The sequence below is a fragment of the Podarcis muralis genome, chromosome 2 (assembly GCF_964188315.1).
Source record: "Podarcis muralis chromosome 2, rPodMur119.hap1.1, whole genome shotgun sequence".
Classification (NCBI taxonomy): Eukaryota; Metazoa; Chordata; class Lepidosauria; order Squamata; family Lacertidae; genus Podarcis; species Podarcis muralis.
The window spans coordinates 99,921,123-99,948,527 of NC_135656.1; the positions used below are offsets into that span (position 1 = coordinate 99,921,123).

General features: G+C 44.7%; 1 protein-coding gene across 2 annotated transcripts in view; it reads left to right on the forward strand.

Annotated features, from left to right (window-relative positions):
* The window catches only part of PRICKLE2 (prickle planar cell polarity protein 2), a 255,852-nt gene extending 228,764 nt beyond the window's left edge, over positions 1-27,088 (forward strand). For both annotated transcript variants that reach the window (XM_028719492.2, XM_028719493.2), the window contains one exon: positions 24,323-27,088. In XM_028719492.2, coding sequence (XP_028575325.2) covers positions 24,323-25,191 — 869 coding nt within the window. In that variant the 3' untranslated portion in view covers positions 25,192-27,088. The remainder of the gene's footprint in view (positions 1-24,322) is intronic.
* The last annotated feature ends 317 nt before the right edge of the window (positions 27,089-27,405 follow it).

Sequence of the window (27,405 nt, forward strand, 5' to 3'; positions counted from 1 at the left end):
CTGTTCCTGTTCCATTTAACATTCACTGTGTTTGAGTGAAACGTGGGGCAGTCTCTGCAAAACAGGGGTGTGCTGTTAAACAGCTGCAGTTCAGCAGAACTGGCACACTGGTCACAAAGTAGACTTTGTGCCAGAATTAGATTCCATCCTCCTGAGAATTGTGCTTCCCCTTTTGCTGAGTGCCCTCTATGTTATCAGATGACCAAACGTAACCTTGCGCAGCTAAGAACCTTCGCTTTGGAAATCCTTATCCCCAAATCACCAAGTGTGTCCTGTTACCTTTCCTCTTGTTTCCTTACTTCCTGTGTTCCTCTCCCTAATGCCTTTCCCACTGAAACCCTTTGGCTTCGTTCGCCAGAATCCAATGTTGATATATTTTTCAAAGCTATAAGAGGACAGGACAACTATAGAAAATCCAGTTATGTCATGGGAACGCAAGAGCCAACGGGAATAATTTCTGTCTCTTCTGCAAGGGCACTTGGCTCCTATTCTGTTTAGCGGCGGCTGGTGGGGCAAAATCATAGAATTGTAAATTTGGAAGGAGCTGCAAGGGTATTCTAGTGCAGCCCCCTGCAATGCAGGAATCTTTTGCCCAACATGGGGTTCGAACCTACAACCCTGAGATTAAGTCTCATGCTCTACTGATTGACTGAATGAATGAATGAATGAACTTTATTACGGTCTCAGACCAGGATTAAAAAAGCATATAGATAAAATAGCAGTTAGGATTTTTTTAACCGATAATTGTTAGAGCAAATGAGGACAAGGAAACAGGCATAGGATAAAACATCTGGATAAAATACAAGATTAAACACGGATAATGGATGGATAAAAAACTGATAATTAAAACAGATAAAAACTAAAAACAAACAAGGACACGCAGTTAAAACAACTGTAAGAGCAAAAGAACTAAAAGACTCGCAGTTAAAACAACTATAAGAGGCTGCAGAGTAGAAGCCTCTGAAATAGAGGACACTCACAACATTAGAAACTGCTGTGCGGATATGGTTAAAACAGACAATTTAAACAATGTACAACACTAAATTTAGCAACAATGTACAACAATAAATTGTCCCGGGGAGTTGACTCAGAATCACCCATGGAGCCGTGTTTGGGGCTTTTCATGCCGGGCTATTTTGAGTTGGGCGATGGTCTGCACCTACAGATCAGTACACAGAATCTGGCGACCATCCAGGTCATCTTCTGATCTTTGCCTAACAGCAAAAGGTCAAATTTTTGCTTTTGCGGGAGGTCGGTGAGTCTCACCAGTAGGGTATCCAAGATCTTACTACGTGCCTCTTCGTAAAAGGGACATCTAAAGAACAAGTGTTCTGGGCTTCCTATCTCTCCCAATGGACAGGTGCAAAGCATACGGGACCCTTCTAAAGGCTCCATCCAGGACCGGCGAGGGAAGAGCCGAGGTTCTGGCAAGTGTAAAGGCCCTTCTTGCATCCCTAGATATGAGTAAGAAGAGATATACTGCCGGTGCGGCTATATATCTCTCGATTTCTCCAATTCTATACTCGGGGCACCTTGCACAGTCCTGCTGTCTCTCGGTGTCTAATATTCTTTGCCTGACCGTAGCTTTTGCCTGGCCCAAGCCCAGACTTAGAAGGGCTTGAGGGGCAAAACCCAGTTTCTGGAGGGTGTTCAGGACTGCAGTCTGCCAGCCCGACTGGATTTGGTCACAGAGGATCAATGGGGCTATCCCTCGGGGGAGCAGGTCCAATGTCAGTCATTTGTAGATTGATGTTAGGCAGATGCTAGCCTCCACTCTCATCATCCCCGTTTCCAATCTAACCCTTGCGTTTGAGACACATCTGGGGACTTGGAGGAGAGCTCTAAGAAATCTAGATTGAACTCTCTCAAGTGGGGAGAAAGCAGAGGAAGGTGGGCCCAAAAAGGAACCATAGAGGAGTTGTGCCAAAGTTTTGGCCTTGTATAATTTTAGAGCTGCGGGGATAAAGAAGCCCCCTTGTGCTCTGAAGAATTTGAGGATACAATTTGCGTTTTTTTCCGCTGAACTCCCGATGGAGTTTATGTGCTCTACTGACTTAGCTAAGAAAGAATGAAGGAAGACCAACATTAAGTTGAATCAGACCCCATGACAGGCATAGCCTACCCTCCTCCCTGCCGAGTTCTGCAAGGCCAACACTGAGACTATGGAATAGAAACCCAATAGGCAGGTGGAGGCTGGCTGAAGACAAACTGAGGTTGGTGGGGCACTGCCCCTTTCATCTTCATGGACCACTGCAGGACAATGCTATTGACCTTGTGTCTGCTGTGCTGTCCCCACTCCCTAAGATTCACAGGTGGTGAATCACCTTGTAGAGCAGCAAGCTTTTTCTGATCTTTTTATTATAGCAACGACCAACAAAGTTCTTGTAAGTGGCAGCCTCCTGGCGTCCACCATTTTGATTCTCCCACAGTGCCCTGGGCCAACACAATTTCCCATGCGTTTTGGGAAACTAAACATGGAACTGCAACCCTGTCGAGATACAACAGGTGTGCACCTTCTGTACTTTCTGGAAACAATTGAAGACATCTTGTTGTAACAAGCTTTTCCAACTGGAGGAAAAGGTCTTTGCTTTAGGTTTTTAAACCTATCTTCCCTTGTTTTTGTATGGTTTTAGAAAGTATGTTCAACTGTTTTGTGGTATGCTTGTAAATTGTCTTGAGACAAATATGCAAGGTGATTCCTGAATGTATTGTTGTTGTTGTTAATGGTAGCTTCTGGGTCCATTGCAACAATCAGAAATCAATGCTGGGGGAGGGAAGGTGAGGATTCCCAGTAACTGCCAAATTATATGCCTGATGTTGGTTGTGGGTGAAGCAAGGCCCAGAAAGCAAAGTCCATTTCTATGGTACATAAACAATTTAAGGCCAGAAGTTGACTGATCCCTTTCCTTCTTTGCCTACTTTTCCAGGAGTTTGTTCCTCGATTGTGATAGTTGCTGTTACAGGTTGAAAGTACTGTGTAAGCTAACTGTGTGTTGGTTCAGGAAGCTGGGCAAGCGTTTATAGGCAGGTGTTCCATCTGCTTGTTTACAGAAGGCTGAATGTGGTTTCTGGCACTTGAGAAGACCTGTGGCTTTCCTCAATCTGAACCAACACAAATGTTGAGTCAGAGCTCTCAAGACCTATCTGGGATGCTCCTCCGTGTGTTAATAACAACCACGTGTGTTTAAATCATGGCTGGTGTGTAAAGAGACAAGCACTGGCTGTATCGCTGGATTGTGACTGTCTGGATTTTGGAAGCAGATTAAACATGGTCTATGAGATTCAAGGATATTTAGGGAAGTTTTGGCAACATACGGTGCAGATGCATGTATGTATTTAATACATATAATTTATTCTTATTACAGAAGTGGGGGGGGGGTGGACTGTGGTTCAAAATGCATGCAACTTTCTCAAGCATTCCATTGTGTCCTTTCCTGAGAAATAAGGACTTTGCTACAGTTTATTTGCTCTGGTTGTCCTGGACCTGACAGCATTAATGTGCCCTATTTTGCACTGGACAGACTATTAGAGGAATGTCCTTGGTTTGAAACGCTTTCTGGTCCAAGTCCAGCTTAAAGATGAAGCACCATAAGGCAGAGTTCAGGGATGAAATGTTCTGCCTCAATAGTGGCCTTTTGAAGATGGATTAGGTTATTTTGCTTTCCTTCCAGACTTCAGGCAACTCTGTATGAAGCTCTTTCTTGACTCAGGGCTCCGCAGGAACCAGAAGAAAACTTTTAGTTTTCAGGGTGGCTTGGGTTTTATTTTTGTTTCATTCTCTTCTCCCACTCCAAGTATTTAGTGCAGAAGCCCCCTGCTAAGCAAATGTCTGCAGCAAATATTTTTTGTAAATCAGGAGCAGCCTTCAGGGCTTGTTTACTTCAGAACAGATTTCTCTAAGCATCTCTTTACTGACATTCAGATAAAAGCAGCTTTGTACACAGGCTCAATAAATACGGTGTGCAACTTCCACAAAGCAAAGTTGGTTATATCGCATTTTATGTAGAATCCAGCTTTCCACATTATGTTGCAGCTCTTTTTTTATTTAGTTTATAATTCTTTGATTGACTGGCCCATCAAATTCGCCTTACCTTATAGATTTTAAATAATAATAATGAATCACATTTAGAAACATAATTATGCAATTTATTACGATGATGTAACTGTAATTTATAATTATAAAAATACTTGGAGCACTTTTAATCATTGTTGATGTGTTAACATCTGACTGTTGCCTCAAGGGTAGGAAATTCTTTGGCAATCTTTTTTGATGTCTTAGAGGAAAACATGTTAAGAAGTATGTAGCCAGAATCCATTTTATTTAGGCACATGAGAAAAATCCAGGTTGCGGTCCTTATACTAAAATAACCTCTCAGCAAGAATTGGGTAACTTGTTGTTCTACAGCTTACACCATCTCTGATCATTGGCTGGGCTTGATGGGAACTGAAGTCCAACAATGACCAGAGGACCTCAGATTTTCCATTCTCGGCTTATAAAAGTCTATATTTGATGTGAACTCTGCAACCAACCCACAGTCCAGTGCTGCTCTTGTGCATCTCTTCTGTGTTGATTAGAACTGAAATTTTAACCAATTTTTGTTTGGCAATTTGTGAGCGTGTGATCTGAAAACCACCAAAGGTGGAGAGAGTGGGTGAAGTTTTCAAAGGAAGTTTTGGCTTGACTCAGACCACATTCACACTGGAGAGCCAGTGTGGTGTAGTGGTTAAGAGTTGTGGACTCGTAATCTGGTGAACCGGGTTCGCGTCTCTGCTCCTCCACATGCAGCTGCTGACTGACCTTGGGCCAGTCACACTTCTCTGAAGTCTCTCAGCCCCACTCACCTCACTGAGTGTTTGGTGTGGAGGAGGAAGGGAAAGGAGAATGTTAGCTGCTTTGAGACTCCTTAAGGGGAGTGAAAGGCGGGATATCAAGTCCAAACTCTTCTTCTTCTTCACACTATACACTTAAAGCACTTTTTTCTCTCCCAAAGAACAGCAGTGTAGCTAGCCACTCATGCGCCTGGTGTGGCGCACATGTCCTGTAGCCGGGCCGGGGTAATTTTTTTAAAAAAACTCATATTTTTGTCATTTTGTCACCCCCCTCAATAATGACACCTGGCACGGCCCGCACCCTCCTTCCTCTGCCACTGCCAAAGAATCCTGGAGAATGGAGACCCAATTTCCCCTCACAGAGCTGCAATTCCTAGAGTTTCCTGCAAAGAAGGATTGTTAAATCTCACTGGGAATTGTAATTCTGTGTGGGGACCAGGGGTCTCCTAGCAACTCTCAGTAGCTGCCTCACTTTACCTAATGGTAAGACCACTCACAGTTTCAAGGGTGCTTTGGGAATGGGGATCAATTTAGACTTGGAGGAGAACGTACTTGAGGGGTCATTTGAGGAACCTGCCCCTGCCCCCCTCTCTCTTATCCCTTTCTGGTACCCATCATGGGATACTCATTTTACTAACAGAAGAAGTGGTGGATGCCTTCATCTCTGGGATTTAGGGGTGGGGAGTGTTGGGGAGGAAGGAAAGATACGTTTATTTTCCATTGCAGAATGGAGCCAGCCTCTTCTCAGTGGGGAAAACCAAATGCTGTTCTTCCAGTAAGATCAGATGTGGGCAGCTGTAGAGAAATTCCACTCTCTTGGCTGCCTGTTCCAAAGCACAGTGTCCAAAAAGAGTAGGCTTGCAATGTTTTGTACCCCCCTCCCTTTCTGTTTCATGCAGTCTTTCTACTCTCCCTGCTGGGCTTTGCAGATGAGGTGTTGAAATATTAAAAGACTTGTGCACTTGAGTTCTTTGGAAAGTAAGGAATGCCTTGTTTTCCATTGCTGGCAGGCTTACAAATGAGAAAGCCACAAGGCAAACCAGAGGAGATGGTGCGTGGTGACAGGCATGAGGTCGAATCCCAGCAAAATCCGGCGTTCTGAAATGTTTCTGAACTCTTTTTGCAAGGATCAAAGCTTGAACTGCTGAGAACTTAAGGGTTTTTGAAGAAGGGAGATCCTTTCCTTCCTAGTCCATCAGAGTAAATTTCCTTTGGAAGGGAGACTTGCAGAAGTTTCCTTCAGAAACATTGCCCTACATGCCCCATCCACTTACACTAGGAATTGAAACTATTAAGCAAGTCTGCACCAGTATTCTCTCATTTCCATTTGGGGGTAGATGTTCACTCCCAAAAATACTTGGAGTGAATACTCACATTTTAAACATTTTATGCAGCACCGCGTCCCCCTGGTTGTTGCTTCAGCACAGTTTTCTCTTTGGATGGTATTCTTCCTTTCTGGAACACTCACATGGGTGATCTCAGCTGGTTGTCGGTCGCCTGATGAACAAGGTGGCTTTGCAATGCCACATAGCCAATCAGACTCAACTGTGTGCTGACAATACAAAGAGCAACTGAAGGCAAATGAGAGTTAAGAGCAAATGAGGGCAGTGTGCATTAATAGATAAGCAAGAGTGGGGAAAAACTGTTGAAAAAGGGAGGCCTTTGTCGGCACTGGCAAAAATATTTTAAAATATTTAATCATAACTCAAGTACAGTCGTACCTTAGATCCCAAATGCCTTGCAAGTCAAACGTTTTGGCTCCCAAACTCCACAAACCTGGAAGTGAGTGTTCCAGTTTGCGAATGTTCTTTTGAAACCCAAACTCCGATGCAGCTTACATGGCTCCCAATTGGCTGCAGAAACTTCCTGCAGCCAATCGGAAGCCGTGCCTTAGTTTCCAAAAGTTTTGGAAGTCAAACGGACTTCCGGAATGGATTCCATTCAACTTCCAAGGTACCACTGTATTAGGCAACAACTACAGTGGTACCTCGGGTTACAGACACTTCAGGTTACAGATGCTTCAGGTTACAAACTCCGCTAACCCAGATGTAGTACCTTGGGTTAAGAACTTTGCTTCAGGATGAGAACAGAAATCGTGCTCTGGCGGCGGCAGGAGGCTCCATTAGCTAAAGTGGTACCTCAGGTTAAGAACAGTTTCGGTTACGAACGGACCTCCAGAACGAATTAAGTTCTTAACCCGAGGTACCACTGTAATCACAAAGATCATGCAAGATTTGCATGTTGAAGCATTATTAAAAATGCAAGTGCAGCTAATCAATGCAAGACATCAGAATTGTCCAGAGTTGGCGCTGGAGCCTGCCTATCTCCTTTCTCTGCCTTCTCCTCTTGGAGTCCTTCTGTTCTTCAGTGGCCTGGTTCTCACATCACACTTTGACAAAGTGCAGCAAGCCTAGTTGGGTGAACATTTCGTCTAAAATTGCTCTTGTATGTTGAAAGCTTCAATTTGACCTTCCACGTCAATCCCTAGTTAAATCCGCTTTGCATGCAAAAGCTCCCCAGGTCAGTCCCAATATCTCCTGGTAATGCCTGGGGACCCCCCCCCCCCCAAAAAAATATCCGGAGAACCTCTGCCAGTCAGTGCAGACATCACCAAACAAGATGGACCAATGGCCAACTCTCCATGTTCCTAGGTCATGTAATACATGAAAAGCTGTAGAAGCTCAGATTCTTCTGTAGTTTTCTAGTTCTTGAATGGAACAGAAATGGTGGTTCTGTTTTGGTTTTCCCTCCAGAAGCCCAGGTAGCAAGTAGCTCCCAGAGGGCAGAGGAGAAACACAGAGACAATATTAGCTCCTTTTTCTCCAGCACATCCCACAAACAAGGGCTATTAAAAGCAGCATAGATGGTAGTTGATTCTTCTTTTTTTACAAGCGCGGAAAGGAATGTGCAACTTCCCTGCCTGATGTGGTCTTTGCTGAGACAGCAGTAGCCTCATGCTGGCATTAAAAAGGTGCAGGCCATTGATTGTCGGGGAGAAGGGGCCGGGGGTGTGTGCATCTTTTAAGAAGACAAAAGATCTGTGCATCCACCAGCCCAGAAAGTTCCCTGATCCCAGCAACATTTGCTGCGTTCCTTCCCTTGCTGTCAGCCACAGTGCCCATCCAGACTCCCTGCTCCAGGCAAAATGCCATGAGCAAATGAGGACAATATGAAACTGCTGGCATCAGAAATTGGCGCACATGCAGCTGAACAATGGCCAGTCCTAATGACCTGTCAAGCATGCCATTACTTGCCCTGGAAATCCACAGTAATCTCCAGTCAAGCAAAGAACACCCTTCTCACCATTTCTCCCTATTGCATTTATTCATCTATTTCAACATATACCGCTAAGCAGTGTGCAGGGAGGTTGCAAAGGATGCAAAAGACAAAAACTGGTTAAAACTAACTGTGAAATGCCTCCTGTGTGCTTTGTCGTTACCGCAATGAATGTGCAAAGGGGTTTTCTCGGTGGCTGCTGCACAACTGTGGGAACTCCCTTCCCTTGGAGTCTCATCAAAGTCTAATCCTCAGTGTTCTCATTTCCTTGAGGAAAGTGCTCAAGCGCCTAATTGTTCATGTGAAAAATCACGGAGTTGCAAGTATTTGATACAGTGTTCATATATTTTTATGCCACCAGTCCTCCTTCCACCTGCAACCTGGCACACTGTTCCATTGTAAGTGCAGACCTCAGCACTGGTGAGGCTGCCCTGGTCAGTTCCATGCAGGGCTTGTGCTGCGTATAATAGTATAATAATGATAATTTATTTTTTATACACCGCCCATCTGGCTGGGTTTCCCCAGCCACTCTGGGTGGCTCCCAACAGAATATTAAAAACACGATAAAACATCAAACACTAAAAACTAAACACTAAAAACTTCCCTAAACAGGGCTGCCTTCAGATGTCTTCTAAAAGTCAAATAGTTGTTTATTTCCTTGACATCTGATGGGAGGGTGCCACTACCGAGAAGACCCTCTGCCTGGTTCCCTGTAACCTCACTTCTCGCAGTGAGGGAACCACCAGAAGGCCCTCAGAGCCATAGCTGTCAACTTTCGGATTTGAAAATAAGGGATCAGCAGCCTCACCTGTCCTGGGGACAGTCTACAGGATATCTAACAATCTGGGATAGCAGCGGGAAATGGTGCTGGAATAAGGAAATTTCCTGCAACAAAAGGGAAGGTTGACAGCTATGCTCGGAGCTGGACCTCAATGAACGATGGGGTGGCTGAACGAATGAAGGCTGAATGATGGGGGTGGAGACTCCCCTTCAGGTTTACTGGGCCAAGGCAATTTAGGGCTTTACAGGTCAGCACCAACACTTTGAATTATGCTCGGAAACTTCATAAGGATAGAACTGAGATGTTGCATCAGCACAAGGCCTCCTCAGACTGAGCTTTGAAACAGAAGCAGTTGGCTCTGTCTCAGTAGCTGGCTCTGCCTTCACTCAGAGGGGGGCTCTTGTTTAAAGGGAGCCATCCTGCTTTAGCAGTCATTTGATCCAACGGAGTAGGGAAGAATAGGGCAGGGTTGAGGAACCTCCTGGCCAAATTTGGCCCAGCGTAGGCCTCAGGAGGCTGTTTTCTCCAGACCACGCTCATCTCCCCTCACCAGATGCCATATGAGGCATGAGTTGCAGAAGTAAGTAGGGTGGATCCCTTCCGCAGGAACTCAGTGACACAACTGATCCCTTTAGAAAGCATAATTTCTAATGATTCGTTGACAACTTTGAGAGAGGGTTTCCACCCACCCACACAAATGTGCCGAAAAGCATTCAGCCAAGCGCCAGCAGACTCCTTTGCTTCCGTTGCACCACGTATGTCAGTGTCCGATGATCTGTACACCCATCCCTGTCTTAATTTTCAGCCCATTTAGGTGAGCAGAACCATTGCTTACATCCAGCGGACATCCCTCTGTGAGGGACAAAGATAGGACTGCCTCAGTGCTGGCATTTCTGTGTGCAGAGTTTGGAAGTGCCAAAGCAAGGAGAGTTCTCAGTCCATTGCAAATCTCCGTAAAGCTCCATCATCATAACGACAGGTGCTAGGCAGCCAATGAATAGGCCTGTCTCTTAAGCTGAAGAGATACAAATGAGTGTTACATCAGTTTTAAAGCCCTTCACCAAGGCCTTGGAAATTCCCAGGAACTCTAAATACTCAGGCAAAACAGCAACCTGTTGCCTGTGATTTGAACCCCACATGCATTGGCATCCACTTGGGAACTGGGGCGAGGGTGCAAATGGCAGTACTCAGTTGACCAAGCAACTGGAGGTAACAACCACCTCTCCATGTAGTTATAACCAGTGCTTTTTTCTGGGGGGGGGGACGCAGGGGTACACATACCCCTAAACATTTTGTGAATCTAAGTTTGGCCTTGTTGAGGGGCAGTATTTCAATATGAGTAGGAAAATGAGAGTATCCCTAAACATATTATTTTTTTTAGAAAAAAAGCACTGGTTATAACAGTGCAGGAGTAAGGGACAGAGGGACTAAATGCAGTAGAGGCATGCCTAAAGTCCATTGTATTTGTTGTTTGTTTCCTTGCTGTGCCTGTGTGTTTGTATAGCTCTTTAAGCAAGTCGGGCACAGCTGGCCAGCTTTCTGTAATAAGTAAAGCAAATGACATTGATGATCCTTTATGTTATTCCACCATTCCTCCTGCATTCCTTTCCTCTCAGCTGTGTACTTATGTAGCTCTGTGCCTACAACCTGTTTCTCCCCATCCACCACCCCCATAATAATAATTTATAATAATAATTTACTACTTGTACACCTCAACCACGTAAGGAAGTCTGGTGATCTTCTACACACAGTCGCACCTGGTTTTGGAACAGCTTAGTTCCCGAACGTTTTGCCTCCCGGATGCCGCAAACCCGGAAGTGACTGTTCCGGTTTGCAAACCATTTTTGGAAGCCGAACGTCCGACGGGGCTTCCGCGGCTTCCGATTGGCTGTAGGAGCTTCCTGCAGCCAATCAGAAGCCATGCTTTGGTTTCCAAACATTTGGAAGTCAAATGAACTTCCGGAACAGATTCCATTCGACTTCCAAGGTATGACTGTAACTACTTAATAATTCCTGCCAGATAATAAGGAAGGGTTGCATATGGGAAGCACATGACTCCTTTACTGAAACAACTGCATTGGCGTCCAGTTTGCTTTTTGACATAATTCAAAGTGCCGGCGACAACCTTTAAATACCCTAAAAATAGGTTGGGACTGGGTATCTGAAGGACTGCCTTCTCCCACATGCCTGCCAATAGCGGCCATCTTAGGAAGCCCTCCTGTGGCTCCCAGAATTCCCTGAAATATGCTTGGTTTGGATCAGGGAGAGGGCCATTTCCCAGCTCTAGATCCAGCGAAAAGTGGTTGCTCAGCAAGCCACAGGTCTTCGCTATATGCCATGGGGTCAGGCTGAGCCCGCCCCCTGGTGACCTGCCCCCATGCCCGCTTGCGATTCGCTAATTGAACAAGCGGGCAGGATCCATTTCCCAGGCCAGCAAGCTGAGCCTGGAAGCTTTGTTTGCTGCCTAGGAAACCGACGCTGGGGCTTCCCCGTCAGATCTCAGCAGGAGGGGAGAACATTGGCCTGCAATGGCACCCATCAGACTTCTGAGCTAGATGGACCTGTGCACTGAACTTACAGTGCAATCCTATACATGTCTACTCTGGAGAGCCAGCGTGGTGTAGTGGTTAAGAGCAGTGGACTCGTAATGTGGTGAACCGGGTTCGATTCCCCGCTCCTCCACATGCAGCTGCTGGGTGACCTTGGGCTAGTCACACTTCTCTGAAGTCTCTCAGCCTCACTCACCTCACAGAGTGTTTGTTGTGGGGGAGGAAGGGAAAGGAGAATGTTAGCCGCTTTGAGACTCCCTAGGGTAGTGATAAAGCGGGATATCAAAGCCAAGCTCTTCTTCTTCTACTACTCAGAAGAAAGCCCAGTGGAGTTCAAGGGGCATTCCTCCCAAGTTAAGCTTAGTAGCCTTTCCCAACCTAGCAGCCTCCAAACACTTTTGGATTACAAACTCTCTCCAGCCAGCATGGCAGTTGTGGTGGGAGCGGTAGTCCAAACCATTTGGAGAAGGGCTCCATGTTGGGGAAAAGGAGGCTTGCTTGGCACAAAGCAGTTTCATACGGCTTTAAAAGGCATTGTGGTGACCAGTCATTCCCCATAAACATAATGTGCAGAGATGAGACAAGCCATGCCTTGAAAGCATTTGAGTGCTGTCACGAACATGAAAGCCGGACTGAAGAACAATATTGACTCGACTGCCTGTCTGGTTCTCTGACTCTCTCTTGCTTTTTATTCTTCTCGTGGCCCTGTTTTCTTTTAGCTGCTTTCATTTATATAATGGTTCCATTCTCCCCCGCCCCCCACAAATTCCAAGGTTGCTCTGAAATGAAGCGATGCTCTGGTGTAAACAAGTTGCAGGCAGACCCGCTTAGAAAAATTCCTGGGGTAGGATTTCAAATAAATCTTATTTCATGGGGCTTTGGAAAGCACATAGGGACTGCAAAGGAAGCCAGAATCCTGCCACTTCCGGGGTTGGGGGTTGGGAGTGGGGAGAGACGAGAGATGGTGGAAAGAGCCTTCTTGAAGAAAGTCCTTCTCTGGTTGTCTGTTGCCTGCAAAACTATTGTTCTGGGATGCTGCTGAAACTTTGCTTCAGAAGCAGCATGTCACTGTATAGCTGCTCTGCGCCACAGTGAGATCCAGCTATGGCTTCATAGTCTTCTTATAGGATTCTTGGAGGCATTTGCTTTCACCTCCTTGGCTGAGCTCCCGTTGTTCGGTCCCTGCTCCTGCCAACCTAGCAGTTCGAAAGCACGTCAAAGTGCAAGTAGATAAATAGGTACCGCTCTGGCAGGAAGGTAAACGGCGTTTCTGTGCGCTGCTCTGGTTTGCCAGAAGCAGCTTAGTCATGCTGGCCACATGACCTGGAAGCTGTACGCCGGCTCCCTCAACCAATAAAGCGAGATGAGTGCCGCAACCCCAGAGTTGGCCACGACTGGACCTAATGGTCAGAGGTCCCTTGACCATTACTTTACCTGGGATATAGGATGCTAGACTAGATGAACCTTTGATCTGATCCAGGAGAGCTCTTGTGGCCTTTTTTTATTAGAGAGTCATGAGACGTCCCAGTTCACTCGTTTATTTGTATGCCACTTTCTCATGGAATTGGCTCACAAAATAACAAACGAATATTAGCAACAATGAAAAATTATCATGTCTGCAAGTAAATCCCAACAAAAACGAATCCATACGATATTGTATGAAACAGCACAAATAAGGCAACCTAATTCGGCAGCTTGAAACTAAAGAGGAGATGCAAATAGGAGTAGAGATATCTCATCCTCTAATACAGTGGTGCCTCGCAAGACGAAATTAATCCGTTCCGCGAGTCTCTTCGTCTTGCGGTTTTTTCGTCTTGCGAAGCACGGCTATTAGCGGCTTAGCGGCTATTAACGGCTTAGCGGCTTTAAGAAAAAGGAAACAAACTCGCAAGAACTCGCAAGACGTTTCGTCTTGCGAAGCAAGCCCATAGGGAAATCCGTCTTGCGGAACGACTCAAAAAACGGAAAACCCTTTCATCTAGCGAGTTTTTCGTCTTGCGAGGCATTCGTCTTGCGGGGCACCACTGTACTACTTTCGCTGTGATGTTGAACGAAACACAGGCAGAAGGGAAGCCATTCACAGTGACTGCATCTTCTGGCTTTCTGTAAACTGGTAAGGCTGGGGCAGATTTGCAATCAAAATGCAACCTACGGTTACTAGGAAATCTGCTTGGGTCAAATGTGCCTCAGAAGTATATTGCATGGATTCATCCCATGGGTAGGCAAACTAAGGCCAGGAATCAGTATGTTTTTACATGAGTAGAATGTGTGCTTTTATTTAAAATGCATCTCTGGGTTATTTGTGGGGCATAGGAATTCGTTCGTTATTATTTTTTCAAAATATAGTCCGTCCGTCCTCCCCACAAGGTCTGAGGGACAGTGGACCGGCCCCCTGCTGAAAAAGTTTGCTGACCCCTGAATTTTATCCTATACCAGGCTATAATATAGAATTTAACTCAAGAGCAGTGAAATCCATAATTAGGGGTATGGCCATGGGCTCCCAAAGGTTAAGCGGCTGTTTAGAAGATTGCTGTGTCCTGTGCCATCTGGCCTTTGTGGAAATCTGAATTCTTGCTTGCTCCATTTGCTTTTAATGCTGGAAATAAGAAATCTCATGGAAACATGCTCCACAGGTCTCAGAAAGGTTTTTGGAAGCATGATACAAGTAGTTAAATTCCTACATTTTATGACTGCGGAGAGTGAGTCAAATGGTGGTTTCATGTCAGTCAAGCTTGATGGAGTTGGTGGTTGAATCAAAAACTGGAACACTTCTGCTAATTCTAAAAGTTCTGCTTGCTTTGCACAAGTTCCAGATAGTTCAGACACAAGTTGGGCTGCTACTTTTAATCAATAAATGAATCAACTTAATCTATAGTTGATTAAATTGGCAATCAGTGTGGCTGGAAATGTAATTTAGATTTGCCTGCAGTTGTTGTTTTTATGTCAGGTTATTTCTAGAGCATTACTGTAAAAGTGCATGAAAACAGACAACATGGCTACTCTTAACAATGGGTGGGCCAGATCAGGTGATACCCCATTCCTCTAAGAGTGTTGCTTCATTGTAGTCGGCCCAATTTGCCTTTATTAATTTAACTTACACTCATGTAAATATCTGTTTTTAAAAATAAAATTTAAAAAACCCCAATCTGTTTGGCTGAATGCAAATTTATTTAGATGTAATCCTGTAATGGGCTGGTTAAATGAAAATAATAGAAGTCTTATAACTGGTTGACATCTTTAGTGTCATGCACAAATCCATCCTGTCCGCAGTTCTCAGAAGTCCACCCAGTATCCCAGAGTACACCTCCCTGCGAAGGCACTAATGACATAATCTACTCATTCAGCAAACTTTAAACCAACCAAAAGCTCCTGTCTTTGCCAAGGCTGACTTCAAAATAAATGTGGACTCGCTGGGCCAAGCCAGAATTTAAGGAGGGAAATTAAAAGTACATTTTCTTTTGGGAAGAATATCTGTTGTCAGATATTTTTAGATGTTCAAAAAACACCTCTCCCAGCATGCTTCAGACTTAACAAGACTGCCGTGATATCACGTTTGTAAGATTTTAGAAAAACTTGATTTTAGTTGTAGTAAAGTTAGAAAGTTGGGTGACAACTAACAAAGCTAATAAAAACTAGGGGTGCTTTGTGTGTGTGTGTGTGTGTGTGTGTGTGTGTGTGTGTGTGTGTTTTAATAATAAAAGCCAGTGCAGGGACTCACTATACAGTACTAATAACTAAAGCAGCAATCCAAAATATAGAAAGCCAGCAAAATTTTGCTGGCTTAAGTATGCCAGATCCAAACTCTGTTTAGGAGTGGGAATGCTGGCTGGCTGAGCTGGCTAAAGCCAGGTAGAGGCAAAACAAGCCATTAAAACAGAGTTTGACTTTCACCGCCATCTTTTTTTGTGACTGAGCTGAGCGGAGTTAGGGTTTGCAGGCTGCCGTGATCCTCAAACTTTTTAAACAGGGGCCAGTTCACTGTCCCTCAGACACTGTTGGGGGCCGGACTCTAGTTTGAAAAAAATATGAACGAATTCCTATGCACACTGCACATATATATTTTTCTTTATTTTGGGGGGGGGGGCTCCAAGAGAGTGGGGCCCTAAGCTATTTTTTAGCTTATATGTAAATCTGGCACTTGTTTGCCTTGCTGCGGTGCACCTGCGGGGTGAAACTAAGAAAAAAGGGATTTGGGTGGGTGGGTGTGGCGGTGCCAAGAATGGCGAGAAGGGGATTAACGGAGACCCTGGCAAAAGAAGGAAATGCCCAGATGGCAACAGAAATGCAGCAAAGCGCCTCTGCCTGAGTTCATGAAATGCAAAAGCGGCCGTCGGCATGTATATCATGCATTTAAATCTCTCTCTGCAGGATGTTTGGGGAGGGGGGCGATGGAGACAGGCAGGCTGGGAGAGGAGGGCCATAGGCCCATTAGACAGTGGCGGGTTCAGCAATTGCTGGGCGGGGCGGGTTCAGGACCCAGGCAGGCCAGATTTGGCCCACGGGCTATAATTTGAGGACCCCTGGCCAAGACCAGCAATTTGCAACTGAGAATCGTGGCACCTTGCAAGATTCTGCTATGTTGTTGTTGTTTAGTCATTTAGTCGTGTCCGACTCTTCGTGACCCCATGGACCAGAGCACGCCAGGCACTCCTGTCTTCCACTACTTCCCGCAGTTTGGTCAAACTCATGCTGGTAACCTCGAAAACACTATCCAACCATCTCGTCCTCTGTCGCCCCCTTCTCCTTGTGCCCTCCATCTTTCCCAGCATCGGTGTCTTCTCCAGGGAGTCTTCTCTTCTCATGAGGTGGCCAAAGTACTGGATCCTCAGCTTCACGATCTGTCCTTCCAGTGAGCACTCAGGGCTGATTTTCTTAAGAATGGATGTGTTTGATCTTCTTGCAGTCCATGGGACTCTCAAGAGTCTTCTCTAGCACCATAATTCAAAAGCATCAATTCTTCGGCGATCAGCCTTCTTTATGGTCCAGCTCTCACTTCCATACATCACTACTTGGAAAACCATGGCTTTAACTATACGGACCTTTGTCCGTATAGATTCTGCTATAGATTCTGCTATACCCAGTTGCAAATGCTATACCCGGTTGCAAATGCTAGATTCTGCTATACCTGGTTGCAAATGCCATCCCCGGAGAAGGTATCTGAAGAAGTGTGCATGCACACGAAAACTTATACCCAGAAGAAACTTAGTTGGTCTCTAAGGTGCTAGTGGACATATAATATTATTATTATTTATATATTTCAACTGTGTTGAAGACAGCCTAGCTAGGAGGGTTTGGGAAAGTTGCTGTCACCTAGTTTCAACTAGTTTCAGTTCCTTCATTGGCAAAATTGGGTGGCATGGCAACTTTCCTGTTTTAAGCATTCGTTTTGAAGCCAAATGGAAAATGAATGTGATCTACAACTTTGCACTTGGGGATCTTATGACATTGGTTTGTGTTGTTGACATCCATCCATCTCAAGAGACAATGGAGTACTTTGTGTGTGTGTGAAGGTAATCAGACGACCATTGCTCTAAGTTGGTGTTGACAATGTGTGTTTGGTGCTGTGCAGATGGCAACAGTTGCGGGGTTCCTGCCCATACAGAGAGATAGTTCTTGCACCGTGTTCTGGTGATGGTGCCTGGAAGCAAAACATTTTGCCCCTTACATGCCCCTCCAACCCCAGCCGTTCTCAGGAGAATTTTGCATCTTCCTCATTCAGCTGCCTTTTCTATCAGGAACAAGGAGCCAGAGGCCGCTGTCATGCCGAGATCTTATGACTTACTAGCATTTGATCTTAATAAACCGTTCCTGACAAAGTCGGATGCCAAAACCCAGTATCTAGAAAATTATATTTGCAGAAACACATAGAGAGCTACATTATCTTTCCCTCCCCGCTTCCCCCATACACAGTTCGCAAAGTCCATAAACTGGATTTGCAGACAGGGATGCATGTCTTGGGTTCAGGGCGAATGATGAAGAATCTGCAAATGAGTTTGTTCAGAAAGCTTGTTGGAATGGGGCAAAAGACAAAAAGAACAAATGCCAAAACAAACATTTCTGTGTTTGATTTTGAAGGCATTGGAGGGGGGCGTGGGGGGAGGGATTCTTTTTCTAATTGAAATAGTTTCTGAGCTCTGTCATCCTGACAGCCTAGGCGTTTCACATCGCTGCCAGAATCAAATCCAACCCTCCAGTAATCAGAGAATCCCATGTGTCTGTTTCCGGGGGGTTAGGGGAGAGAGAGGGAGAGAGCTATAGAAAGCTGTAAAGAGGGACGTTGACCCAGTTCTGGGTATATTTCAGTACACATTCTGGGACGGGCGCTTTGCTTTCTTCTGTGGGAGATCCTGTACTAACAGTCAGTCCTTCCAAGTGCTGACCTCTGCGCTGCTTGACTGCAGGAACTTTTCACAGAACTGATTTTTCTCCGGAACTGCAAGGGGAGGGAGAAGACGGGAAGAGCTAATGAGCGAGCAGACTGACTGTCTGCCTTTCTTCCTGAGGAGGTCTGGTTGGTGATTAAGGTTGGAACTAGATGTTAGGAAGAAACAAGGGGCTGCCATCAAAAATGGCAACCTCATGTCAAGTTGCCTCCTCCTCCCCCCCCCTCCAATAGTGTGCAATAATAGCAATCTGTGATGGGCCGATCCTTGTGTTGTACATTTCCTCCGTCTCCAGCAGCTGGGGATGTAAGAAGGCAGCAATTTCCATTCCAGCCTGCGTTCGTCACAGGCAGCGCTTTCTCCGTTCCGCTGCAGTTCGGTTTCTGCCAAGCTATTCGTCTCATGCCTGCTAATTAACAAAACTAAACATTCATCTCGGTGTAAAGGAAATGTCAAAGTTATGTAAAAAGAAGTCGTTGATTTTGCATCACTTGTGGGCTTAAAAAGCAAAAATGATTTGCCTGATTTCCAACTTGACGAGAGACAAACATGCAAACTACAGCAATTTCTGCTCCCTGTTCCATTTTCACTGGGGTTCTATCACCAGTAGCAGCCAGTGTTGTGGAGAATCAGGGACAAGAGGGGGCCTCTGACTACAAGGTCACACTGTTTGTCCAGCCTGAATCTCCAGATGTCGTTGGGCTGCAAATCCAATCATCATTGACCATTGGCCATGTTGCCAGGTGTTGATGGGACCCAAAGTTAGGGAAGGCTGATCTGGCCCAATCTCAATATCTGGCGACAGCACTTCAGAGTCCTTGATATATTTTCACACCACCCACAATCTAATCCTTTTAATCACAGATGCCAGCAATTGAACCTGGAACTTTCCTCCATGCAAGGCACATGCCCTTCCAATGCCTTTTGTTCCTTCCTCTCCCCACATCATAAGTTTCCATGCATTTATTTTCTCACATTATAAACCCTGCTTTTCACCCATCATGGATCCCAAGATGGCATGCATTTTAACCATCTGGGCCCTTACCAGACCCAATCCCAAACATGCTTAGTGTTATGTACTGAAGTTCTCACCCTGGGCCAGCAGGGGGATACTGTAGATACTTATGCAAATAAGGGATCGAAAGTGACGTTCAGTGATTGGATAGTTTTAGAAAATTGTTACAGTTACGTTGTACTGGAGCTCTATATAAGCAGGCTGACTGAACCCTTCAGTTCAGTTCTGTTCTGGCCTGTGAATAAAGAAGAGCTGTTTGAAGAATCGCTGTGCCGTCTGATATGTTCACCCACAACTTAACACTTAGCGTCTTCAGTAATGGGGTGGCAAGACATTGCAGGGTAGAGGAGAGAAGGAAGGTGACACAGGGTTGCTATGGCAGCTTGTCTGAAGAACACAAGAATTCTCAGGCTGAGGGCCAGGGTTCTGTTTCCAACAGAGGCCAGAGAGATTTGCAAGATGGACATGCTATCGCCAGCCAAAATCCTGTACAGATAAACTCCCTTTGTAAGTGGAAGTTGCATTCAGCTGGCCTGTTTTAAAGCTGTATTTAATAGTTGCTATTCTCTCTAGTACCAGCTCTATGCTCAAGCTGACCTCCATTCCATGTTACCATATTGCCCTCCAGGGAGAAAGGCAAATGGCTGACTGGAACATCTCACCACAGGTTCCTCTTTCAAAGGGCTAGCCTTAAAATTGCTGACACCGTCGAGCACAGAGTTCCCCCAAAGGTTCCAAACTCATGCGAGAATTTGGCTTGGACCTGAAAACCCAAACTTTAGCCGCACGGGGCTGCAAGTTTCAGTCAGTCACTCGGTGGGATTAGTCAACTAAAGCTTTAATTGCAGAATTTGAAAGCATGCTAGTTAAGTCACAGAACACACTCGCTTTGTCGAACGGATTCTGTTTATTCTCCAAAACGAGGGGAGGGGGTAAAAAGGATTACCGAGTTCAGACAATGAAAACTCCCAGCTACATCAATGCTTTGTTGAAAGATTTCAGTACTGCTGATGTAATGAACAAGCTTACATGTAGCTCTTGGCTCTGCTATTATTAACAAGTAGGTGTGGTTAAAATCACAGCTGAAGAACGCCAACCGACTAGGGCAGCAGGGAATGTGTTGCTGAGGTGTTGGAGTGCCTGCTCGGTGGAGGCAAAAATACTGCAAGGGAACAGAGGTTTGCAGTGGAGAGGAAACAGACAAGGATTGCTCAGCAAACAAAACAGTGCGGAGAAGGTTACTGGAAGGTAGAAATTTTGAAGCCAGTGCTCTGGCCCTCCAGATGTTGCTGGATTGCAGTTCCCATCACCCCTGGCCATGGGCCATGTCAGCTCAAGCTAATGGAAGAGTCACGCCCTCTCTCTCTTAAAATGTTATTTCATGGAGAGAAACTGTCACCTTATTTCAGGATCCTCAAGGGAAAAGGGCTTTTTTTTTATTGAGATGTTGCAGAATGTAATATATGCAAATTTAATCAGTTAAAAGCCAAACAGTTAATCAGCTAAAAGATCCTGGTTGACAGCCCTGCAATTTATGACCAAAACAATGCCTAATTAATATTTATGCAGCTATTTCAAAGTGAAAAGGTCTTTTTGGATCGTTTCTCGAACACTATTTTCTGCTTTTTAAAGGGATTGGCCTTTTTTCAAAGGAGAACTTGTCTGTGTAACATAACATTTCTTCTTCATGGCTTCAGCTCTGCTAATGTTATGTGGGTGGCTCACCTCAAAGTAAGGCCACATCCTTGCATTTAAAGCACCACTGTGCCACATGAACAGTCACGGCTTCCCACAAAGCATTCTGGGAACTATAGTTTGTTAATAATGTGGAGAGTTGCTAGGAAACCCCCATTCTTCTCATAGTGCTACATTTTTTCAGAGTGGTTTAACAATATATCCATTTTCCCAGGGGACTCTGGGAATTACAGCTTTGTGAGGGGAATAAACTAAACTACGGTCCCAGGATGCTTTGGGTGAAGCCATGATTGTTAAAGTGGTTTAATAATGCTTTGAATATATGGTGCTGATGTGGCCTAATAGTCCCACATATAGGAGCTCACCTGATTCTTGTAAAAGCCTATCTAGAAGCACAGAATTGTCAGTCAGAAGCGACTCTATCTTGTCCTGACAACATCCCCAAACAGCGCTTAATCACCATATATTCCCACAGTACCAATTTGCCACTATAGTACTATTTTTCACCACCAACATTTTGTGTGTGGTGGCAGCAGGGCCTCCCTAATATCGTCTATGATATCAAGGAATCACAGCAAGTGCCTGCTGGGTTCCACAGCTTCGGAAACAAGAAGTTAAAAGGTTGTCCCCAACTCTTCCTTCCTTCTTCCCTTGCCACAAAGCAATTCCTCCAAGACCTGTAGGATGAATTCCCATTCCACAAGGGCTATAGGTCGAGAAAGGGAAGCCGGAAAATGTGGGATCAAGCCAAGGTCACCCACTGGCTACACAAGTGAACAGAGGTTTGATCTCACATCTTTCAGATGGCAGCCCGTTAGGTATTTAATAGGCCAGACCTGTGATTACTGCGTGTTGGCATGGCGTTTTCACGTTTATCGCCACAAGCATTGCACAAACATTGCTAGAGTGGATCGTGCCTTGTCCCTCGTGTGCCTGTGCACTACTGCCCTCTCCTGGGCAGGAACAAAACTGCTCCTCTTCGTATCCGTATCACATACACATTGTACAAAAGGCCTCTTTTCAACTTCCAGTTTCCATGGTGAAAAATCCGAATATGGTATGGACTTGTACTTGTGCCTGTTCTCAGGTCAGGTACGCATTATGGCAAGAATTTTGCAGTGGATCTTCATGCTCCAAATGACTTGCAATTAGTTGGGGGTGGGGCATAAATCCTTCCTATGGTACAAATATAGAACAAGTATATAAAGGTCAAGCCTTTTGCTTGTAAAATGAACAGAAAGCTAAATACTGCCCAACATATTGGGATCTAAGGCTGATTTAGTCAATATCTCCAATAACTCCAGATGTGCTGATATTACCATTCTCAAATCCCTCACATACTGCATACATGCAGTAACCTTTCAAAGCCATTCATTCAGACTTTGCTGCTATAGCCAAGAACAAGTTTCATCAAAGTGGTTGAAAGGAAGGGGGGGGGGGACTAACAAGTCAGACGCTTTTGAAACCTATGCTTTCTTCTTAAGCAGATTTTCAAGCTTGTCTTCCAAAGCACAAGAGCTGCAAACCATAAAAAGGTTGAAAGAGAGAATCTGACAAACTTGACCAAACTGTGGACTTACAGAAAATATATTGGAGACTGAGTGCATCACATGGACCATATGACACACCCACACACCTGTTCTAGAAGCTTCCTATTTCTGTTTTCCATCATGAGTCACTAGAAAGCTCTGATTGCTTTTATGAAGTGAACCCTGCACACTTAAAATGGATTAGATGGTTTAAAATTCTGACAGGATTTTTAATCCTTAAGATGAATTTTGCAGATATAGCAAAAGCAACAGGCAAACTAATGGCTATTACTACTTGAATCTTCTTCACAGTAAGGAAATATATTATTTCCTTTTGAAAATCACTTATTTCTTCTCGCATCACATCTGACCAGAAGGTTACATATGTATCTACGTGAGGTAAAACCTGAGGAAATATTATCACTCCCATTGACCAATCTTTACATTTGCATATGAAAATTCTCACACTGCTTTCTGAAATTTTCAATTTGTACGTGGATATTCACAGAAAAGGCTTGTTTCTAAACCCTCTTCAGGGGCTGCCCAATGTATAACACATTGCAATAATCTAACCTAGAGGTTATCAGAGCATAGACAACAGAAGTTCAGCTATCCCTGTCCAGATAGGGGTGCATCTGGGCCACCAGCCAAAACTGATGGTAGATACCTCATGCTACTGAGGACACCTGAGCCTCGAGTGACAACAAAGAATCCAGGCGTACCCCTAAGCTACAAACCTACTCCTTCAGAGGAAGTGTAACCCATCAAGAGCAGGCAATCTCCCACCCATCTGGTGTAGGGAGTTACCCACTAACACTGTCTCAGTCTTATCTGGATTGAGCTTCAGTTTGTTGGCTCTCATCCAATCCATTACTGAGGCAAGACACTGGTCCAGCACTTCCACTGCCTCACCTGCAGATGTAAAAAAAAAAAAGTAGAGTTCTGTGTCATAAGCATATTGCTGTCAACATACTCCAAAACTCCAGATAACCCCACTTAGTGGTTTTGTGTAGATGTTAAACAGCATAGTTATGTTTACATAAAAGTTAGGTATTTTAAGTTAAGAATTAATTTTCTAGTATGATGTTAGATTTGGGATTGTGGTAAGGCTAACTGTTGTCAGGGCTCTGTTTCTGTTTGGATGATGCAAAATTCAGCTGAGTGAATGAAGGAACAAATTATTTTCAGTAGCTTTCAATTACTCAGCTCTGAAGCAACTGTTGGGTGCATTCTGATGAATAAGGAGAGATGTTGGTCATTTTAGTATAATGTTGCTGTCCATTCCAAAAGTTATTTATCTGTGGAATAAGTTTTTTTTTTTGGAAGGAAGAACCTCATTCACATTTTGAATTTTCAGATTGCTGCAAAAAAATCATTTTGGTTTTAGCGTCTTCACGTATGGCCTGAATAATGTGTATTAGTTGGTTGGAAATGCATGAAAATGCAGACAGAAAGCAATAGCAAATAAACTTTTAGATACAGCCATGGTAAGAGCGGCCAATGAGATGGAACAGAGAGTACCTAGAGGCTGCCATTGCTGACTGGTGTCTGAGGAAGAGGAGAGTTCTTTTGCTCTTTCCAGCAGCTGTCTAAGGCAGCAATGGATTCAAGGGATTGGCACAAAGTGCAGACTACCTAAATACACCTCCTTTGATGGAGCCCAATGGGGACAGTCACCCAATAGCCCCTGTCCCATCATACCAGTCCCCATCCTTTGTACCGTCTAAGTAATGAAAAACACTCATTAATGTATTAGGTAAAGGTAAAGGGACCCCTGACCATTAGGTCCAGTCGTGACCGATTCTAGGGTTGTGGCGCTCATCTCGCTTTATTGGACGAGGGAACCGGCGTAAAGCTTCCGGGTCATGTGGCCAGCATGACTAAGCCGCTTCTGGCGAACCAGAGCAGCGCACGAAAATGCCGTTTACCTTCCTGCTGGAGCAGTACCTATTTATCTACTTGCACTTTGACGTGCTTTCAAACTTCTAGGTTGGCAAGAGATGGGACTGAGCAATGGGAGCTCGCCCCGTCGCGGGGATTCGAACCGCTGACCTTCTGATCGGCAAGTCCTAGGCTCTGTGGTTTAACCCATAGCACCACCCGCGTCCTCAGTAATGTATTGCATACACACAATTACACTGCCTTTGTAGAGATACAGCATCACAGGTCAAATAGCCATGTTTGCAGTCCAATACCATTGAAGAAATGAACAGAAACCACAGTCTTTAATTCTTTTTCTTTCCCCTCCCCCTTGTTTCCAAAAGGACTCTCTGCGGATGGTGGGGCCAAGCGACAAGAGCATCTCTCTCGATTTTCCATGCCTGATCTAAGCAAAGATTCTGGAATGAATGTCTCAGAGAAGCTGAGCAACATGGGGACCCTGAATTCCTCCGTCCAGTTCAGGAGTGCTGAGTCTGTCCGGAGTCTACTTTCCGTTCAACAGTACCAAGATATGGAAGCCAACCTGCATGACCTCACTAACCCCATTGGGTACAGGGACACACCGTCCCGTGGAAGGATGCACCAGAGCTTTGACTATGACGGTGGGATGCCGGGGAACAAATTGGCTGGGCAGGAAGGTGCCCGGCATCCCCCCATGAGCGAGCGCACCCCAAGACGAACTAATCTCCGAGATGACGACCGGCGGTATCGCCCCCACAGGCCCCGGCGGTCCAGGCGGTCCCGCTCAGACAACGCCCTTCACCTCGCCAGCGAGCAGAGCTACAAGTTGAAAGAAAGGCCCTCTCTGCGAGCCAGAGAAGACTACGATCAGTTCTTGCAGCAGAGAAGTTGCCGAGAGACGGCAGAGCAGGGCGCACGGAGAAATCTGTATGGCCAGTGTCCAAGGACCGTATCGGACCTTGCTTTGCAGAACCACTTTAGCGAAAGGTGGGGACCCTACTTTGCTGAATACGACTGGTGCTCGACGTGCTCCTCCTCCTCCGAATCTGACAACGAAGGCTACTTCCTCGGGGAACCGATCCCGCAACCCAGCCGCCTCCAGTACGTCACCGGCGAAGAGCTCCTTCACAAATACGGCTCCTACAGCATGCCGAAGTCTTCCACGCTAGGTGGTCGAGGACAGTTACACAGCCGGAAAAGGCAAAAGAGCAAAAACTGCATCATAGCATAACCACGTTGCCCAAGCACAGTGTTGGAGAATGTAACTACTTCATCAACTTGCACTGTTGTAGGTCTTAAAAGTGCTTTTCATTGTAACGGAAATACCTGGCGAGCTGGGAGCTGTAAGAAGGAGGTCATAGACAAGGGTCTATAAATAGTCATAATCGTTGGCATGGTGAATATGTTTTGCACATTTTATTTTGGGGATGGAGGGAGGGATAAAATTTATTTTAGCATGTAATCGTCACAAATTTACCTCCTTCCCACAAGTAGCTGCCACCCACTTAATACACAGTTCACCCTCATCTTTTAAGTTGCCATTGTTTTCTATAACCAGCAGTTAGCTTCTAGTTAATTTTCTCTCTCTTGATTTTTCATTTTCATCACCTGCTTTTGGTCATTCTTCTGCCAGATTGTGTAAGTTATTTCCATGATTGTTCTGTAAATGCAAAGAAAATGAGAGTTTGGAGAAAAATATTTTTGTATTTTGTAATATCAGAGGAATTTCTGTATCTTAGGAGTCCCTGGGAAACTCATGCTTATCCATCATGCTTTTCAGCTAGAGCTAAACGAACAGAGCTTCAGAACCCTTTCTCTTTTGCCATCAGATTTTTTTTTTTTCTGGATCAGCAAGGCTTTCCTTTCTGCAGCTGCTCTAAAAGCAAAAGAGCCTCTTATAAATTCATTAGCTCTCGCGGAGGCCTACAGGGTTGCTTTTAAATAATAATAATAATAATAATAATAATCTACTAACACTTGCATTTTATGTTATTCTGTAAAACAAATACAGGCGTCTGTTACCGAAACGAAATAAAAAAATACGTTGCTGTTTTTCCAACGACATTTAAGCAAAACCCGTAACCACCAAATGTTTGGAAAAAGAACCCAGGTCTAAGAAGGAAGGTTACATCTATTTGGAGAGGGCTGGAGTCGCTAAAAAAGAAATAATTCAGCTACTTTTGGGAGGATAGACCAAAACAGTTGTAAATGGTTCAGTTGTGTGGTGTCAGCATGAACTTGTTTTGAGTATAGAATTGTTTTCTGGTGCTCTAGTTTCCTGGCATTTGTTAACTGCTGTTCATTACCAAGAGGTATCTTCAACACTGCCTTCTTCTGAAATTCATAATGAAACGAATACATCCTAATCATGTCAGACTTAAAGCCTACCCTTGGGAGATAAACACTTCAAACCCATTACGAAGGCAGTTTGAAGGGCCTATCCTCAGGGTAGAATGGAGTCCATTCTTTGGAAGTAGAACAAAGCAACAACAGCTTCAACATGGTAGTAATATACATAGGGCTCAAAGTGTATTGTGTGCTATGGTGGATGTGATTTTTTTCTCTGTATGCTTTAAACCATTGGGAGATTGACACCCAGATGTGTTCTATATTGTTTTCAGATGAGACAGCGGGAAAGAAGGAAATTCTTTTTTTTTCTTTTTTTCCCTTTTGGTTGTTGTACTTTTTACTACAGGGCTGTAAAACGGGTTTCAGGAGACCCCCAGCTAAATAGGATCTTGCCAGCTTACACCACCTGCGGAGAACTGGGTGGCTCTTTTAGAACAAGAGTCAATGGGAATAGATGGCAAAACCCAAATTGGTGTGAGTGGAATGGGGCAGAAAAACAAACAGACAGGTGTGGGAGCCCTGACTCTCCCGTTGGACCTAAGAAATGAGGTCTTTGGGTCTGCTCCAGCTCCACTGTGGAACAGGCCTTGGATCAATGTACTTGTAACGCTGAGGGAACAGATGGCCTTGCCTATTGGAAAGCAGTGACTTGGAAGGAAATCTCAGATACGGATGTATCCATAGCACAGCTAAGAATCTTTTTGTTGTGCATAAGGAGAATGTGATAATTATGATTTTTTTTTCCACACAAAAAAAAATAAAGAAAGAAAAAGAAACAAGGTGATGTATAAAAAGAAAGACTTTCTTGGCTTCGATGAGTGAACATATTGGCCCAAACAGAAAATATATTGGTGTGTGTTTTTTTTACAGTAGATTCTATTCGCTCTCATCTCATTAGGGGGTATATGTTTATTTCCTTTTGACTCGTTTTACGCTCAGTGGAATAGAACCCACAGTGTCTGTTATCATTCTGATGTGCCCCATTGACATCTCACAAGAACACAGTTCCCAATGCATTTCAATGCAGCTTAAGCACACAAAGCTGTCCATGACATAAAAGAGAGCAAGGGAACTTGTGTGGGCTGCAGGTTCACCT